The sequence below is a fragment of the Tachysurus vachellii genome, chromosome 10, assembly GCF_030014155.1.
Source record: "Tachysurus vachellii isolate PV-2020 chromosome 10, HZAU_Pvac_v1, whole genome shotgun sequence".
In the NCBI taxonomy this organism is placed as follows: domain Eukaryota; kingdom Metazoa; phylum Chordata; class Actinopteri; order Siluriformes; family Bagridae; genus Tachysurus; species Tachysurus vachellii.
Window position 1 is genome coordinate 24149400 of NC_083469.1, and position 16723 is coordinate 24166122.

A 16723-nucleotide genomic window follows, 5' to 3' on the forward strand; every position below is an offset into this window, starting at 1 on the left:
CTGCATTCGATTTTTACACAGCGCACGCACAAAGCTTTCAAAATGAATCACACAATTCATGTATGCATATATTGCTGCTTTTTTTGTTTTTACCCAATTTGGAGCTTCATTTGTTTTTGTTTTTGTTTTTATTTTTGTTTTTTTTATCTTTCACAGGCGGAAGGAGAAGACAACCTGAAGAAGATGCAGCTGATGGAGTTAGCCATCTTAAACGGAACCTACAGAGACACCAATATTAAAGCTCGTAAGACACACACACACTCGCTACACAAGAGTTCGAAGTGGAAGTCCACTCTCTCCATCACGTTCATCTTCACTGTCTCTCCATCTCTCTGCCTCTTCCTCTCCTCTGTTAAAAGCTGTTCCAAACATAATCGACGTCCTGTATACGTGCCGTATGATTTAGTTCCGGGTGTGTGTTTGTGTGCATTTTTAAAGCGTGTACCTGCAGCTTGGACGCCTTGCAATCACGACGTGCTCATAAATATGCACGTTTGTGTAAACGTGGCTCCGCCTCCGTCATGCATATTAATGCAACATACTGCTCTTTTTATGGGGAAAATGGACACTGTGCAAATCATTAATACTCCTGACTCGGACAGTAAGCTGCTTCGTATTAACATAAAAGATCTCGTCCACGTGGAAGGCTGCGTCTTGGGTCTGCCATGCGCCACGATTTAAACCAACGCAACACAAAGATCCTCGCATTTGAACGCGTCTCGTTTAAGGCAGCTGGGGAAAAGTTACGAGCCGTGCAGTAAAATTCCACCGAAGGACCAGAAGGTTTTATGGACGCCGTATTCAGCTTTGTAACGAGATCCGTGTGTCCTTGAGAGTTACTGATGACCTGCGAGGTCAAGCAGGCTATAAATAAATAAATAAATTCAAACGTAGCATAAAGGTAAAAAAACAATCAGATGTAAGAATTAAGCGATTCCAGCGTGGAGTAATGAATGAACTGTAATTTCTCAAGCCAATTCCTCTTTATTGTTTTTTAGTTTTGTTTTTTTTTAAATATTTTTTTTTAAAACTTTGTTCAATCCCCCGTGTCTTTGTTAATAACATTTGTATATTATTTGTCTGTTAGATGTGGTGACACTCATCAGTATAAAAAAAAAAAGAGAGAGAAGAGATTGATTAAATCAGCTAAAATTAAAATTTAATGGATGTTTACTCTGAAGAATTCTCATCGGGACCAAGTCGTGCCTAGCGAATACGTAGCGCTGTGATTTGTCTTCTTAATTTAAACCCCTGCTCGTTCTTTTTTTTAATCAATTATTTATTTATTTTTTTTTTTAGGAGCCAAGGTTTCCGATTTATCCGTTCGGGTTACGTCGGACGCTCGGATTTCAAGCGAAGCAGTTTTATTTTTTGAGTGCAGTCTGTAACTCTTCTCATCTCCGTCTAATCGTTTTAATTCCGATGACATTTCAGTAACGAACGTGTCGTATCTTCCAGAAGATTCTGTAGCGCAGGGATTTTTAAATCCTTAACAAAGGGCACGAAAAGCAAAACTTCCCTGACTGCGAGTCGACTGCAGTTAAACACACGACTCACGGAGGGATTTTAACCATCATGGCAGCCCAGTTTGATCAGACCCACACGTGTGACGAGAGCTGATCACGTGACTGTGCCGTGGATGATCGAGCGGGGTTTAAAGTGCTGATTGGTGCCTCGATGTGTTCTGTGCATCTACTGATGGACACTGCTGTTTGTTTGTCTTTATTTATTTATTTATTTATTTATTTATTTATTTATTTAATTATTTGCCCTCATGTTATGTTGGTTGTGGGGCTTGTTTTTAGTTTTGTGGTTTTTTACGGTTCACTGTTGATCATTGCATGAACTAATTTTTCTTTTTCTTTTTTTTGCCCCCTCCCCTTCCTGTGTTTTTTCCTCTATATTTCTGCTTCGGCACGTTTGTATCCGCTTCCTTCACTAAAACCACTAAAAACCTGAAATCCAAAACGTGCTTTTACTTCTTTCTGTCTTTCTTCCTTCTCTTGGTTTCACCTCCACACATTTGTCCTTAATATTTTAATACCACTGTTTGTCCGTCCATCCATCGTTCTCTCCCTCCTGTGCTCTCGTCTCTCGTTCCTTCATTATCATCTCTTTTCTTCTTTCCTTTTCTCTCTTCCGTCTGTCTGCTCTCTTACACCAGCGAACCTTGCGTTCTCTCTTGCAGCGGCGGCCGCAGCGGCTCAAGGCCCTCGGCTCATTGCCGCCCCCACTGGTCAGGTACTCCCTCCTTCAGCTCTGCGCCCCCCGACCCCGGCTGGCACGCCCATCATGAACCTCATCCGTCCCGCGCAGATGCCCGCCATGCTGCCCAATGCCACCCCGACGCTGGTGCCCCCATCGCCTGACGCAGGCATCATCTACGCCACGCCCTACGACTACCCGTACGCCCTGGCAGCACCCACCTCTCTCCTGGAGTACCCCATCGAGCACGGAGGCGTCCTAGGTAAGCGGGCGTGGGGGCTCGGTGCTTCAGGCTTCGGCGGGCATCAGGACGGCGCCGCCGCAATGTTTTACGGGGGCAGCTTGGACATGATGATGCCAAGCCCTGCCCAGGACTTAGTCCAAGGTAAATACGTGCTGAGCAGCTGAGGCCCGGTGTTGGACAGGGGTGTAAGGACGGATGTGTGTGAGACAGGTGGCGAGGACGCGTCCTTATTTTAAGATGACAGTTTTTCCATCCCTTTATCTCCTGGGCTTGGCTTTTTTTTGTGTATTTTTTTTCCTGTTCTGGGTTCTGTAGGGCAAAACAAAGTCTGTGCAAGGTAGGATTCCTTTGTGTGTACGTGTGTACACACACACACACACACACACACACACACACACACACACACACACACAGAGTCTGTCAACATTCAGAGTGATGGGGACATGCTTGCTTGCACACATCTCTCCTTTCTGTCTGCCTATCTCCCCACCAGCCCAGACTTCTCCCTCTCTCTCTCCCCCTCCCTCTCTCTCTCTCCCTCTCCCTCTCTCTCTCTCCCTCTCTCTTCCTCTCTCTCTCTCCCTCTCTCTTCCTCTCTCTCTCTCCCTCTCTCTCTCTCTCCCTCTCTCTCTCCCCTCCCTCTTCCCCTCTCCCTCTCTCTTCCTCTCTCTCCCCTCCCTCTCTCTCCCCTCCCTCTCTCCCTCTCTTTCCCTCTCTCTCTCCTCCCTCTTCCTCTCCCTCTCTCTTCCTCTCCCCCCCCCCTCTCTCCCCTCCCTCTCTCTCCTCTGAGGCATGTCTGCAGGTGGATCCCTGCTGCTGCTGAAATGCTCTTCTGCGTGTGTTTGCTTCTGCTGCAGGCTGTGACATCGGAGTGTGTGCAGTCCTGCAGCGAGCGGTCGTCTCACACACCCCTTCCCCCCTTCTTCCCCTTTCTCCCCCCCTTTCCTTCTTGTTGCCTTCCTCTCGAGTCCCTACATTAGTTCTCGTCCCAGAGTCAGTGCTCACACTGTTGGTCAGTAATGAGAGAGGGACTTGTGCCCCTTTTTCACCGAGGCAGTTTGAGTGCAGGTTCGGAGCCTAATTTAGAACCAGTTCTTTCTTTTTCGACAGCCAAAGCACCGGCTCTGAACCAGGAAAAGTGGTTCTTAAGTAGCACCAAAACGTTGCTGGTCTAGACTTAAGAACCGCTTGCGTCAGGGGCTGTGGGCGGGGCTGTGGGCGGGGCTACTGTTATATAATGTACCTTAAGTATACTAATGTTTAATACACTTTTACTTTACCGCGATATGATACATGACACATTATAGTAAGTAGCTACATGCTAATGCTAACTTTTTTCTGTGTTAATGTTAAAATAATGTTATGTATATTCTTGATAACAACCTCCGTTTATACAAATTACATGAAGCTGCACGTACACGTTGGATTCGCCGCGTTTGGATGTTAATGTAGGTTCACAAAGCCATGAGCATTAACAGTAAAGCAACATCCGCCATTGTTGATGTGTTTGTGTTTGCCGCTGCTGCGCTAACGTTAGTGACACGTATACAGTGACGTCAGACTCGGCTCTGTGACGGCTCTCTAAACGATGGAAAGACAAACCGGTTCTTAGAAGGTTCGCCAGTGGAACCAACTTTGAACCAGCACCAGCACTAGCTCTGAACCAGCACCCGGTACTTTTTGGTGGAAAAGGGGCATTGGAGAGGACTTCACACACTACACTGTACATGTGGTGGTAGACGAGACATTCAGACACGTCTAGACGCTGTGCTGTTCGGATGAAAACTTTGCTCTCTGCTCGTAACTGCTCTGAGTGGATTAGAGCCGGTCTCAGTCTCAGTGGACACACACAGACTCCTTTATTCCTCTGTTTCCCATGTTTTATTTTTGAACCTACACTTTTCTTCTATCATTCCTTTCCCTTGTCTTTCCTTTGCCCACTCTGTCTGTCTGTCTCTCTTTTTCTCAATCTGTCTCCCCCCCGTCTTTTTCTCTTTTTCACGCTTTTTGTCTGTCTCTACACTTCTGTCTTTCTCTGTTATTATTTGTCCACACCCTCTATCTGTTTGTCTATTTTTCAGTCTGTCCATCACTCTCTCTCTCTCACTCTGTCTCTCTGGCCCACTTCTGTCATTCTCTGTTCCCCTCTTTTTTCTTCTCTTTTTACTTCCTCCTTTTACTTTCTTTCTTTGTCAATGCTCCCCTCTCTCTCTCTCTCTCTCTCTCTCTCTCTCTCTCTCTCTCTCTCTCTCTCTCTCTCTCTCTCTCTCTCTCTCTCCAGCCCAAAAAAAATAAAGCCCCATCTAACAGTCGCCTGCGTCTTGCTGACCTCAGAGGAAGTGGAGGTCTTTAGTAAGGTCCACAGCTGCGTCTGTAAGGGTTGTGGATCAGTCAGGGGTTTATTTTTCCTTGCCCACCTGTCTCAAAATATATCAAACCTACTACTGTGAAAATCTGGCTGCTAAATGCCTCATTTATTAAGCTGAAAGAAACAAAGTGTGTTATGTCCAGTTTCTAGCCATGATTTGTTTAGACCTTGTGTGTATGTGTGTGTGTGTGTGTGTGTGTATATATATATATATAAAGTCTGTAAAGCCGGACCGAACACCTCCAGCTCTACCTCAGCTCCTTACTAAGATTTCAGCTAGTGCTTTTTGTTTGTACTGGAGGTGCAGCTGGATTTGTTGGGTCCGGCTGTCCGGCTTCAGAATGTGTCTAACCTTATGGACCTGTTACGATCTAGGTGCAATGGCTACTAAAGTGCGGAGACATGACTCACGGGTCCATCCTTACCAAAGGATAGTGACCGCAGACAGAGGTTAGTTAGAGAAGACACTTCTTATGTCTTTTTATTATTACCATTATTATTTCTTTATTTATTTTTTAAAAACTGTGTTCCAAATGCAAAAAAAAAGAGTGTATTTTTTTTTTCAGATGTACTGATTCTAGATCACTCTCACATTCCTTTACTTCTTAAATATTTCTAAAACCTTCAGTACTGTAGAGTTTCAGTACAGTGTTTATGTCTGGAGCATAAGGAGGACTCCTGTTTACCTCGACAGTAAACCTGCCAGCATTCGGACAAATTTTGCGCCCAAATTACGTCGCTACATTTCCGCCATGTTTAGCCCAAATTAGCCACTTCAAGTCCAGAACCTCTGACGGCTGTGTAGGCGTTTACGTTAGACTTTAAGCCCCACCCACTTTCTCTAGCTTTAACTTTAACATTAAACACGTACATAAGTAACATCAATTAAGTGTATTTGTTATGCTGAAATTTCAGGTGAAATTAGCAAGCGGAAAATTTATTTCGAAATCACAAGTTCGAGTCTCGACGATGCTACAGCCGTCCGTGTAGCCCAGAGAGCGACGATGTCAGACAGGTGCTAGCCAGCAGTCTGCATTCTGTGAACTTATGTATGAGGAAGAGGGCAAGGCTGCACTAGGGTGGATTTGTGTGTCCTATAGGAAGGCAAAGGAACCGGTCCATGGTGCTCTAGCAGCAGGGTTCGATTCGCAGATCGGATGACCCGCTGTCTCGACCTCAAACCGGAAGAATCCGAAAGACCAACAGCAGCAATTATACTGTAGAAGAGATTTAGTGAAAATATAGACGGGAAAAACGTCCCAGTTTCCCCGAGCGGTTATTATACAGAGCGTCTACGTGTTCCTGGTCTCCATTGCTGGCAGGTCTGCGTCACAAAATGTTGATCAAACACATATTGGTTTCTTTGACACTTATCCTCACAAGATGCCTCATTTTAATCCAAAAAAACTCCCAACTAAAACCACAGTGAAGCATTTTGTGCGCTACTTTAATGCGAATGTAAGGTACTGTTACTTTCTACTGGACATTTTCTAGGAATTGTATTTATGATCCTGTACAGAATTACCAACAACAAATAAATAAAGAGGGAATTATTTTTTTATGGAAACTTAAAACTTTAGTCGTATTTATTTATTGATTGGATTGATTTATTGTGCAACGTAGCGCACCGTCTCTTAGCCCTCTTACCACTAATCGCTGTCTGTAACACGCATTCCAACCCGAAGGGCACTAAAACGTCACTAGCTCTTTGTTTGTTTTTTGTTTGTTTGACATTCCTTGGCTTCTGTTTGTGGGTACTTGGGGGCACCGTAGCGCTTATTTTAACGTTAATAACACCGTGATTATAACATAACCTTGTGATTCTGGTTGGAGGGGGCGGGGCTCTAGTTTGTCAATCATGATGCCATGGTCATGATTCGAAGCAGATTTAGCTTGCGTTTGTCTCTCAGCTCTGGGGTTTAAAGGTGGATCAGATTTGAAGGATGTTGCATTCATTTGTAGTGTTTTTTTTTAAAAAAATGTCTTTTTAGTCTCTTCTTTGCTGACACTAATATCCTTTCTATCTGTTTTTATTTCCTTTTTATTTATTTTTGTTTTGTTCCTAACCACCTAGCCGCCACCGGCAACTAACAAATGACCTCTGACCTCTGAACTCTTCACCCAATGATGAGCCGCCCCAAGCCTGCCTGCTGATCAGATTAACTGGTAATTGCCTTTTGCTAGCCTGTTGGACGCTGAGAAAACGAGAGGCATCTGTGACCCTAACACACAAAACAACACAAGAAATCAAACGCCTACAACCCAACAACGTTGTGTGATGAATTTTTTTTTTTATATATATAAATGTCAGGCGTTTTGTTTATTGACTGTAACAACACTTTTTTTTTTTTTTTTTTTATTACTTTTTTTATTACTTTTTTGTCCCACTTCCTGCTCGTTTCTTTCTTTTTTTCTTTCTCAGTCCCTGATTTACTTCATTTGGGTGATTTTTGCTCTTTTGGTAGCAAAAAAAAAAAATCTGCACTGAGTTAATGATAAGCAATAAAAAAAAATCATTGTTATTATTTTCTCCCTTATCTGCACATCCCCCTTTAGTACGCTTTCGATAATTCGGTACAATTCGTGGCGCAGATTCAACAGACATCTAAAAAACATATATCTATATTTTGAAAAAAAAATTCTAGCTAGTTAAAAAAAGGAAGAAGGAAAGAAACCCACTCACAAACATGTTCTGTGTCATTGTTGTGTGTAGCGATGGTTTTTTTTATTTAATTATTTTCTCTCTCTCTCTCTCTCTCTCTCTCTCTCTCTCTCTCTCTCTCCTTTTTGTTTTGTTTTGTTCTTTCATCTGTTACTAGTTTCACAATGCTGACACATTCTGGGTGCGCCTGTCAAGCTCACACCGAGTGCATGGCTAAAACGACGGACGCTTGGGGGTGGGCGGGGGAGGGGTGGACTGCCTTTTTTTCCCCTTCATTTCATTTTTTATTTGTGTGTGTGTGTGTGTGTGTGAGATAGCAGAGAGCAGCGTAACCGTAGCTGCAGTACTGGGTGCCGTGTGGCAGATTTTTGGGTTTCGAAGAGTTTTCCGGAGAATTCTCAGTAATCTTAAGTCTAGGATGTTTGTGGCTGCGGTGATTTTGGGCAGGAAGAGTTTCGTTACTCACCTACGCCACCCCAGACTTCCCCAGCCTCGAAAAATACAGTGCCTGAAGTTTCTAAAATGTATTTTATTTTTTTTATTTTTATTTTTTTGAATGAGCTGTGAGACAACAGACGAAAAAATAAAAACCAAGTATTACGTGTGCGTATTTAGCCAAAGGGTCACAATTTGATCATATGCTCGACGACGTGCGTTAGGTCTTTGATCGTCCGTGTGGTTGTTTGGGGGTTTTTATTTGTTTGTTTGTTTTTCTTTTTTTTTTTTTTTTCCTAGCGTAAACTACGGAAAGTGTGATGTGCCTGTGTACGTTTGACATCCAGTCAAATCGCATGAAATAGACAATAATCTCTCAGCCACTGTGCTTTAGTCTCGCCGAACTCGAACAAACGACAGAAACACTACGTCACCAAGAATTAGAGAACAAAGGATTTCTGTACATACCTACATGCATATATATATATATATATATATATAAAATATGCATATAAATAAATGACAACTTTTTTCCCCTTCATTTTTCTCTCTTCCCAACCCCCTCCCCCCACCTTTTTTCCTTTTTTTTTTTCTTTTTTATTGTTCATAATTCTAAATTCTTTAAATTTGTATCTAAAATCAAGGCATCATGGAAGATTTTTTTTTCACTCTCATTCTATGGGATGGATCTTGATTTATTTTTCGATCGATGAGGGGGGAAAAAAACGGACCGCTCATCCACAATGTGTCCCGCACAATTATTATTATTATTTTTACTTTTTTATTTTTTAAAAAGTCATCAGTCCACAGTACCTAAGGTTCCATAGAACCCCAACCCAACTCTTTCTCAAGAAAAAAAAAAAAAACAAACTAGGATGTGAAAGCCATGTCTGCCTGTTCAAATTGCTTTATACATACACGATCTATATAAATATATATATTAAAAACAAAATGTATACAAATGTAGATAATGTCATTGCATATGAAAATGCTGAAACGATCAAAAATTAGATACTTTTACAGGGTGCTGGAGAAGAAATATATTTTTGGCAATTTTAGCTTTTTATACTTAACTTGCAGTTACAAAATGTACAAAAAATGAAGAAAAAAAAATACCAAGGAAGGAAGGGTGCATAAAAGATCTTTTGCTTATTGGCGATGAAAACCAAGAACCTTTTGGAGTATTTCCAGTTCTAAGCATTAAGAGGGAAGTCATTTGTAAAAGGGGGGGAAAAAGTGCCTTATTGATAGTTTGGGGGGTTTTTTTTTGTTGTTTTTTTTTTTTCCTTTGTTTTGATTTTGCTCGTTTTGTTGTTTTTTTTTTTTTTTGGTTTTTTTTTGTTCTTTTTTCTCTTTTTTTTTTCTCCGAGTTACATTGTGTCGAGTGATATCGTGCGACAGTGAAAGCGATCGAGAAGGAGAAAGAGGAAGCGTGATGAAGTGTAGAGTTCGATTGTCGCCCAGCTGTGCCACTCAAATCTACTCTATGCAAAAAAAAAAAAAAAAAAAAAGAGAAAGAAGGAGGAAAAAAAATAAAACGGAAAAAAAATAGCAGTCATTCGACCAGCTAACAATGTGCCATGATTTGTCTTCCCAAGATTAGGTTTATCTCTCTCTCTCTCTCTCTCTCTCTCTCTCTCTCTCTCTCTCTCTCTCTCCTCTTTTTGCCATTGGAACAAAAGATCTCTTTCATTTTTTCGGTCTGTGTCTGTATCATTACTGTTTAAAGCAAGCTGCCATTTAAAATTTGCAAAACTTGAGCAAAAAAAAAAAATGTCTTTTTCTTCTCCCTTTTCTGAGAAGCTGTAAAGCGCTTCGAGCTTGTTTTCACACGAAGCCTCTCAGAAATCAGAGCCCAGTCCTCAGCATTTAAACACTTGGAGTTTAATTGCATTACGGGCCCCAAAAATAAAAATAAAATAAATCTCTATATGGCAGCCTGTTTCAGTGTAAAGCTGTTACACAGGGAAAAGGTCAAACTTATTTCTCTCTTCAGTCTCAGTCTCTCTCTCGTGCTCCGTCTCTCTCTCTCTCTCTCTCTCTCTCTCTCTCTGTGTCTCTCTCTCTCTCTCTCTCTGTGTCTCTCTCTCTCTCTGTGTCTCTCTCTCTCTCTCTGTGTCTCTCTCTCTCTCTCTCTCTCTCTGTGTCTCTCTCTCTCTGTCAATGTCTCTCTGTCAGTCTCTCTGTCAGTCTCTCTGTCAGTCTCTCTCTCTCTCTCTCTCTCTCTCTCTCTCTCTCTCTCTCTCTCTCTTTCTTTGTTGTCTGTAATGAAATGCAATATCAGACCGGAGCTTGGAGAAGACGGCCCTGATTTCAGAAGCAGTATTAGGTGAAATGCCCTCCGCGATGTTACTACATGCCGTTGGTCATTGTTTTAAGGTCGATTTAGTCCATCAGGTTTATAGAGAAATCTCTTGTATTCTCTCCTGCCTGCCTACTATATGTATAATAATGTAATTTACAATCATTGTTACAGGTTTCTAATGTATTTTTCTAACTCCATTTTATATGTATATTATAAATCACTCTTCTGCCTGTTTTCTTTTTTTTTTTTTTTTTTTTTAAAAATAATGCCCACTACATTTATTTTTATTTTAATTATGAACTCACCTCTTTTGCTGTCTTACTCAGAAACTCGAGTCTCTCCTGTTGGGAGCTTTGCCTTTCCAACACATTATATTTAATTTCCTTGCCGATCTTTAGCTTGTTTAACTCATTAGCGACTATATTAGTTTTCCTTGTCAAGATTTTTTTACATGCTTGCATTTAGTTTTTCATGGTGTATGCTGTTATTTTCTTATTAACCCCCCTTGCCATTTATTTTAATAAAATATTCTTAGTAAGAATTTTACTAACTTTGCTGATATTTTTGTTGGTCTTGTGTTTAACCTGTTGAATGAATGTACTACTTTTTGACCTGGTTCACGGACTAACACCATTAAAACACAGAAATGAAGGAATCGCACTAACACACAAACACACACGTGTGTGTATGACATGCTTAGGATTACACTCAGACACTGAATCCTGGACTTGGAGAGACACACACACCCCTCACGCTACTCTGCTGACCTGAACACACTGTCTGTCTCACACTAAACACACACACACCACTCAGTTTAAAAAATAATCCATTTTATTCATTTCATCACACAACACCAACTTCCTGATAACTATCAATGTTTATTAAAGAACAGCACGTCACACTTCTGATCCATTTCTGCTCCAGTATAAATATATAAGCCTTTATGTCTAAAAAAAAAAAAAAAAAAGAAAGAAAACACTTCAGAAACCATTCAGCTGCTGTTCGGATCGTGCTTTAACAAGACACCGACACCGGAGACTCGTACAAAATTAAGATTACAAATATTTCCGATATGTTTTGTCAGTTATTTCATTTTAATGTAATGTAGTATTAAACTTAGCATCTCAAAACCCCACCAAAAAAAAAAAAAAAAAGTTACTGATACTGGAGACTCCTTCCAAAAAAAGGAAAAAAAAAATTATTCATGGCATTAATTTCAAACTTTGATAGATATTTTTTGTGATTTTATATATATATATATATATATATATATATATATATATATATATATATATATATATATATATATATATACGTATATATATACGTATATATATACGTATATATATGTCTTTTTTTTTTGTTTTTCTTTTTTTTTAAATAAATTAACCTTGCATTCAGATCTACAACGCAGACAATCAACACTTTCTGACCAATCAGAATCCAGAATTAAACAGTAGACTGAAAAATATAAACTGGAGATGATTCATTTTTTTCTTTATAAAAAAAATTAATAAATAAATTAAAAAAATAAATAGCAGTTTTGCGGCATAGCATTTAAACTATGCGTGTTTTTTTTTTTTTTCCTTTATAAAACCTCTAAAGGTTGCTGTCCGAGTCTCCCGGCATTAAATAATAAACAAACGGCTCCTTTTACACGTGATGTGATGATACAGTACATTTTAACACAAGCGTGTTGAATACAAACCCGTGACTTGACACTACGTTCATGTCCGTGTCCTGCAGATGAACCAGCACCTTCTGAACATATCTAAAACAATCATAACCCATCAGGACGGATCTTCCTTCGTTATCCGTAATAAAACCTGTTCATCTTTAATCTGCGCCGGATTTTCCAGCTGACGTACAGAATCTTTTCAGCGTGGCAAAATTTTACCTCAGCAGGACGCTGTTTAACAAACCCGCCCGATTTCCCCCGGGTGCGTTTACTTTTTCCAGCCCTGCGTGTTCTCAGTGCCATAGAAGTGCCTTGTGTCTGTGTCCGGAGTTTTATTTCAGCTCCCAGACTTTTGCCAATAAATAAATAAATCGATCTAAACAAGTCTGTACTAGCGAGAGCTGCTTGTTTTTTTGTCGCCATGGAGACTGAACGATAGTCTCATCGAAGTCCAACACAAATATCTTGGGATTATTTTCTTCCTTTGTTGAATTGGTTGTTTTGTTTTTGTCATTTTTCCTGTTCATTTGAAACCTCAAGCACAATTAATAATGTAATGCGTACTAATTTTTTCAGTTTGGTTCTAATCCTGACATCAAGTCTCTTTTATTTATTTATTTTCTTTCCTTCCCTTTAAGCTCTAAACTGTTCTCTCACTAATTCACCAGCTGTGGCGACTGACGCACAACATTAACCGTCATTAATCTAGTTTTCCGAGCCACTTTAACCCACTGAGTGAAACAAAGTTTTATTCTATTTATTTTTATTATATATCTGTTCAAAAACTCACCTATTGGCTTCTCGTTCGATTTAAACTTTTAAGACCTCCTTAGTATTTTTTTTTTTTTTTTTTTTAATTTCTTTTTTAATGAGTGAGACATTATCATGTTTTGAAAGTACAATACACAAAAAAAAATTCAAAGAAATCATTTATTATTAATTCGACATTTTGTCATTTCTAAAGCCTGACTACGAAAGTATATTTCCTTTTTTTAATGGAATTTTATTTTTAAATAAGATTTTCATTCACTGTATTTTGTAGTGGCTCTGTGTTAATTTTTTTTTAGATATATATATATAATTAATAATAATATAATATATAAAAATGAATGAAATTTTTCTTTACTGTCTGGAAGTAAGGAGTATAAAAGCACATAATATAAAGCGCTGCCATATTGCTTCTTGTTACTCTGGATTTTATAGATATTTACACACTGGGCCTCGTTTATCAGACTACACACTTTTTATGAACAAATTTATTTGTAAAGCAATTTTTCGCAGGAACATTTGCACAAGAAATGCAGTGTTCAAGTGTTGGTTAAAATGTTGGCATCTTGAGTTGGGGTACGTTTACATACAAGATGATTCGTCTAATGTAGGGAATCCCTGAACCTCGAGGTGTGAATTATTTTGTCCGGTTTCTGTAATAATACTCAGTATCTCACTTTTAACTTCTGAGATAAGAGAGACTAAGTCAGAATAACAAGATACTTAATTAAAATAAGATGCTTAGTGAAGAAAATGAGATACTGAGTCAAAATGATACTAAGGCAAAGATGAGATACTACGACAAAATGATGTGCAAAACTGACTAACAAAATGAGTTACTAAGTCAGAAATCTTGATTTAGTAAGGCAAAATAATGAGATACTAAGTCAAAATAAGATAATTTAAAAAAAATTTAGTGAAGAAAATGACCTGCATCACAGAATCAAAATAGTATATTAAATTAAATTAAGGTAATCAAAATAAGATGCAGGGGGGCACGGTGGCTTAGTGGTTAGCACGTTTACCTCACAACTCCAGGGTTGGGGGTTCGATTCCCACCTCCGCCTTGTGTGTGTGGAGTTTGAATGTTCTCAATTCGGGTTTCCTCCGGGTACTCCGGTTTCCTCCCCCGGTCCAAAGACATGCATGGTAGGTTGTTTGGCATCTCTGGAAAATTGTCCGTAGTGTGTGATTGCGTGAGTGAATGAGTGTGTGTGCCCTGCAATGGGTTGGCACTCCGTCCAGGGTGTATCCTGCCTTGATGCCCGATGACGCCTGAGGCACAGGCTCCCCGTGACCCGAGGTAGTTCAGATAAACGGTAGAAAATGAATGAATGAAAAATAGGATGCTTAGTGAAGAAAATAAGATACTAAGTTAAAATGACTAGACAGTGCTTTAATGAGATACTAAGACAAAATGATGAGCTAACACTGATGAGATACTAAGTCAGAAATATTTTGGATGATAATCCAAAATAATGAGATACTAAAAATAACAAGATACTAAGTCAAAGCGAAATGGTAAGATAAAATAAATCAAAACAAGATGTTTAGTGAAGAAAATGAGATACTTAAGTCAAAATGACTAGATAGCGATTTAATAAGATACTAAGTCAAAATGAGATACTAGGTCAGAATATTGACTTAGTAAGTCAAAATAATGAAATAGCTGAAAAGATACTGAGTCAGTCACTAGATAATGCGTTATAATAATAAGATACTAAATCCAACTAAGTCAAAAATAACAAGATACACCAGAAATGCTGCATTTCATATAATTTATCTATTAAGAGTCTGTATTCTACAGAAACCATTACGTATTTTATAATTTCTTTATATATATCTATATATAAACTTCTTTCACTGAATTAGTGTCTCTTTATCTTGTCAAAACAATGAGATAGTAAGTGACAAACAAGATAAGTCAAACTAACAGCCTGGCCAAAGTGATGTGATCCTTAACCAAAAAGCACCTTAACCAAAAAGACTCTAATAACTACAGCAAAAATTCCCTCATTCGATTGATTACGAATCATATTGCAGATAAGTTGTTCGATTTAAATACACGGATTACGCTGTAAGTTTAAGTCATCTTGCTAACAGGAGGAGGAGTTAGTATGTGTCGATGACGGCTGATTCGTAGCTAATCGGAAACATTGTAAATAAGAGCTAAATCAGTTATGGTGTGAATACATTCGATCATTTAGAGCTGGTTAGAAAGTCTTTTTTGTTCACTTTTTTGTTTCTCTACAAACATTTGATGCATAACTTAACTATGATAAACGAGGCCCATGTTGAATTTAAAGTCCGTTTAAAAAAATAAATCAGTAAATAAAAAGAAAAAATTGCATTTCTGTCTTCTGCTTTGAACTGAAACCCAGAGGCGGTGTGTAAGTAAAAAAATATATATATCAGACCATGAAGTGCCTTTAGCGACTGTTTTATTCGACAGTCAGTAGTTTCATATGATCCATGTGCTATCCAGACCTCTGAAAGGAAAGTGCTGGCTTTTAATCTGCTTTTATTATTAATCATCAGACGATAAGGACTTCTGAAAACATTCCTCCATGGACTGCAAAGTGTAGTGCTTCTGCCAACGTGGCACTCAGGGGGTTAAAGACAAACTACTACTTCTACCAAATTTTCGTTTTTTTTTGTTTGTTTTTGTTTTTTTATTTTTTATTTTTTTAAATCTGGGCATAATAATCTACTGGAGCTTTTATTTTTTTTAACGCAGATTTTTTTTTTCCTTTCTCATCATTTGTATGTTGTTCGAAGTCCGAGTGTGGAAAGCGATCAAGGTGCACTAAATCGCTGAATTTTTTATTTTATTTTATTATCTTTTTTGTGTGTGTTTTTAGACGGTATGTAAAGTCGTGTTTAAGATCTTGCCTTGTTTTATATAATAGGGGGAAAATGAAGTTAGGAGATTTAAAAAAAAAAAAAAAAAAAAAAAAAAAATTTTTTTTTTAAAAATATGTAAAGGTGTTATGTTGCTCGTGCTGACAAAAAAAAAAAACTGTGATGTGTGCAATAAAATATTTACAACTGGATTGTGTGGTGGCTGTATTTCGAGACCTTTTGTCATAAATCTATAAGGTAAGAAATGCATTCATGTAGAAACATTGACAAACGTACATGAGCTCACAGGTCTTCATCCAGTGGCTCGAATTGTATTTGTCGAAGTAAAATTCGTTACTAACATCGTGTCTGATGAATTTACACATCCTACGTCAGATATCCGGCTCGTCGTGACAGGCTGTGATTGACGGCGGAGACAGAGTATAACCCCGCCTACATTTCTTTTTTTTTTTTTTAAAGAAAATGTCTTAATTCATTTAACGTTTGATTTAGAAAACATTTAAATGTTAGAAGGGAAGATTTTATATGAGCCGCTCAAATATCCCGAGCACGTTGTTCCCTAATCCGTCAGTTACTTTCTACAACACTGAAACGTAGCGTCCGAGCCAAAAACACTAAAACTGCTGCTGTAAAGTCGAATTTAGAGCTTAGAATGAACGCTGTTCTTCATTTCGAATGTTTTTTATTTTTGGATGGCTGATGATGGACCTTCGTGTTCCACACATATACACATTCACACTCTTTTACACAAAATGACACAATCAGATATAATTTCATCGTTGTTGAATGTTTACAATATTAAAAATTTCAAAATTTTCCAAATCAACCGACACGACGATCCGTTTTACCGATGAAACGACTGCGCTTCCTAACAGACAGGAAGTCTGTCGTTTATATCTGAATAACTTTAAATCCAAACACAACATTTTTATATTTGTCGTCCGTTATTTGTTGTGCAATCGATCCATTTTGTTTCACTCGCTCAAACCTTGAGCACGATCGACGTCGAGGAATATTTTTTTGGAATATTCCACAAGTCACATGGACTTTTTATCATCCAACAGGAAGTTACATCATCCAAATTTCTGGGAAGATCATAGAAAGAAGGGAAGTAAATTCTCTCATTCTGTTATTTATTTTTTTTTTGAAAAGTATAGATCGAGGGGGGCACGGTGGCTTAGTGGTTAGCACGTTCG

The 16723-nt window shown here is 38.8% G+C and overlaps 1 protein-coding gene across 3 annotated transcripts in view; it reads left to right on the forward strand.

Annotated features, from left to right (window-relative positions):
* qkia (QKI, KH domain containing, RNA binding a) overlaps window positions 1-15718 on the forward strand; it is an 81844-nt gene extending 66126 nt beyond the window's left edge. The window contains exons 5-8 of one of the 3 annotated variants that reach the window (XM_060880414.1): window positions 157-244; window positions 2165-2590; window positions 5193-5267; window positions 11966-15718. In XM_060880414.1, the coding sequence (XP_060736397.1) occupies window positions 157-244; window positions 2165-2590; window positions 5193-5267; window positions 11966-11994 (618 nt within the window). In that variant the 3' untranslated portion in view covers window positions 11995-15718. Of the gene's footprint in view, window positions 1-156; window positions 245-2164; window positions 2591-5192; window positions 5268-6891; window positions 10766-11965 lie in introns of those variants that run through there. The other 2 variants (XM_060880415.1, XM_060880416.1) reach the window with 2 other exon arrangements.
* The last annotated feature ends 1005 nt before the right edge of the window (window positions 15719-16723 follow it).